Raw genomic sequence first — 2,891 nt, 5'->3', positions numbered from 1 at the left:
TATATAGGAACGAAAACATTACATTTGTCTCAAGGTGATTTATAGAGCCCAGGGCCTGAGTCCCCTTGGAGAAGACAGGAAGAAAACCGTAAGCAGTCAGGTGGTCATGTGACTATTCACCTGTCAGGTGATCATGTGAGGGTTTACCTGTGTCAGGTGATCATGTGTTTACATGTGTCAGGTGATCATGTGACTTTTTCTGAGATTATGAGATGGTAACACCAGTCTGTTCTGACCCATCTCTCAGGGAGATTCTGGCGGTCCGATGGTGAGTAAGCAGGGTTCTGTGTGGGTCCAGGCGGGTGTCGTGAGCTTCGGTATCGGCTGCGCCCGGGCCCAGTTCCCAGGAGTGTATGCACGCGTCTCTCAGTACCAGAGCTGGATCAACACCCAGATCACCAGCGACCAGCCGGGCTTCGTCACCTTCACCTCCACCGGGACAGATGCAGACCAGAGTGCCACCTGCACCGGTCTGCCTGCTGTCACCACCACCACCCCCCCCCCCGCCCCGCCAACACCACCGCCCCAACACCACCGCCCTCAACACCACCACCACACTGCTACGTTAGTCACACCACCAACACAACCAAATCACCACCAATCCACGTAGGACACCAGTCTACTTTGTTTGTGTGTGTGTGTGTGTGTGTCCTACCTGTGTGTGTGTCTAACTTGTGCACGTGTGTGTGTGTTTGTGTGTGTGTGTCCTACCTGTGTGTGTGTGTGTGCGTGTGTCTACCAGTGTGTGTGTCTAACTTGTGCGCGTGTGTGTGTGTGTTTGTGTGTGGGTGGGTGTGTCCTACGTGTGTGTGTGTGTGTGTGTGTCCGACGTGTGTGTGTGTGTGTGTGTCACATCGAAACACATCGTGCGCTGTATGCGGTTTGGCGAAGGTGTTAATTACGCTGCGCTCACAAATGTTCGTAAATGAGGCCCTGAACCCCCAACCACTCCCAGACTGGATCTAAACGACTCTAGAGCCTTCACCCACGTAAAATGTGTAACCTTGACTGAACTAACCAGTGTAACATTGACTGATTGACTGAATCTGAGTGTAATATTTTATGATTATTGTAATAGTGTGTAATATTAATTATTGCAATAGTGTGTAATATTGATTGATTTATTATTGCAATAGTGTGTAATATTAATTATTGTAATATTGTAATCACACACACACACACACACACCACACATACACAAGCACACACATACACACACACACACACACATACACATACACACACACACACAAACATACATACATGCACACACACACAAACATACATGAACACGCACACACACACATACATGCACACACGCATACACATACATGCTTACACACACACACACACACATACATGTACACACAGAGGGACAGGCACACAGACAAACATGCATACACACACACACACACACACACACACACAGACACACACGCATACATGCACGCACACACATGCACACACACACATGCATGCACACACGCACACACATGCACTCACACACACACAACACACATACATGCACACACACACATACATGCACACACACACACACATACATGCTAACACTAATGCACACCTTAAGACAGAGACAGTTATCTGACCCCTATGATTCCCTTCAGTGTGTGGGCAACCCCCCCTCAACACCCGCATAGTGGGGGAGAGAACGCCCCTGCGGGGCGTGGCCATGGCAGGCCAGCCTTCACCGCAACGACCGCCACTTCTGCGGGGGGTCCCTCATCAACAAGGACTGGGTGATGTCAGCCGCACACTGCTTCTCCAGGTGAGGTTCCTAGAGAGTATGTGTGTGTGTGTGTGTGAGTGAGTGTGTGTGTGTGTGTGAGTGTGTGCTGTATGTGTGCACCCATGTGTTTTAACTTAACGCCCACCTCCCACGTTACAAGTGAAGCGTGCGCGCGTGCATGTGTGTGTGTGTGTGTGTGTGTGTGTGTTCGTGCCAGAGGTTAGATAGAATAGAATAGATAGAAAAGCCTTTATTGTCATTGTATTTATACAACGAAATTTTGAGTGCTTCTCCTGTTGGTGTGACGAGGGACAACATATAACACAACAACAACATATAACATAACAATACTACAACTATCCAAAAACAGTAGGAACAGCCCCCCAAAATATATATATATACATTAAGAGTAGAACAAAGTGCGGTGGCATAGACTAAAGTACTTCAATAAATACATCAATTAATACAGCTTTGTTTATGCACATGTGTAAGGTGACTGAGATGGTATGTGACTTGTAGTCAATAAAGTGCTTAGTGTTTAGTGCATGTCGGTATTTAGAGTTCTGATGGCTGTCGGGAAAAAACTGTTCTTAAGACGCGTGGTCCTTGCTCTAAAGGATCTGTACCGTCTGCCTGAGGGCAGGAGAGTAAACAGGTGGTGGCCTGGGTGAGAGGAGTCTTTTAAGATGTTATTGGCCCTGCTAAGGTAGCGGGAGCGGGCAATGGATTCCAGGGAGGGCAGTGAGCAGCCAGTGATTTTTTGTGCTGTGTTGATGACCCTTTGGAGGGCTCTCTTGTCTGCTGCGGTGCAACCGGAGTACCACGCCGAGATGCAGTAGGTTAGTACACTTTCGATAGTGGTGCGGTAGAAGGCCACCATCAGTTTACACTCCAGGTTGTTTTTCCTGAGTACTCTCAGGAAGTGTAGTCGCTGCTGTGCCTTTTTTACTGTCTCTGAGGTGTTGACAGACCATGAGAGGTCATCTGATAAATTGGCTCCTAGGAATTTGAAGGTGTGGACCTTCTCCACACAGTCCCCGTTGATGTAGAGTGGGGCCGGAACTGCACTTTGCCTTCTGTAGTCCAGAATTAATTCTTTCGTTTTTGTGGTGTTCAGTGACAGATTGTTGTCTGAGCACCACAC

The 2,891-nt window shown here is 48.1% G+C and overlaps 1 protein-coding gene across 1 annotated transcript in view; it reads left to right on the top strand.

Moving 5' to 3' along the window:
* LOC116218615 (tryptase-like) overlaps window positions 1-1,786 on the top strand; it is a gene marked incomplete at its 3' end in the record, with an annotated part of 7,577 nt that extends 5,791 nt beyond the window's left edge. Inside the window, 2 exon segments of the mRNA XM_042707187.1 lie at window positions 248-481; window positions 1,659-1,786. Of these exon segments, the coding sequence (XP_042563121.1) occupies window positions 248-481; window positions 1,659-1,786 (362 nt within the window).
* Window positions 1,787-2,891: the final 1,105 nt, after the last annotated feature.

This window comes from Clupea harengus, unplaced genomic scaffold (assembly GCF_900700415.2).
Source record: "Clupea harengus unplaced genomic scaffold, Ch_v2.0.2, whole genome shotgun sequence".
Lineage (NCBI taxonomy): Eukaryota > Metazoa > Chordata > Actinopteri > Clupeiformes > Clupeidae > Clupea > Clupea harengus.
This window is presented reverse-complemented; position numbering and strand designations above follow the sequence as displayed.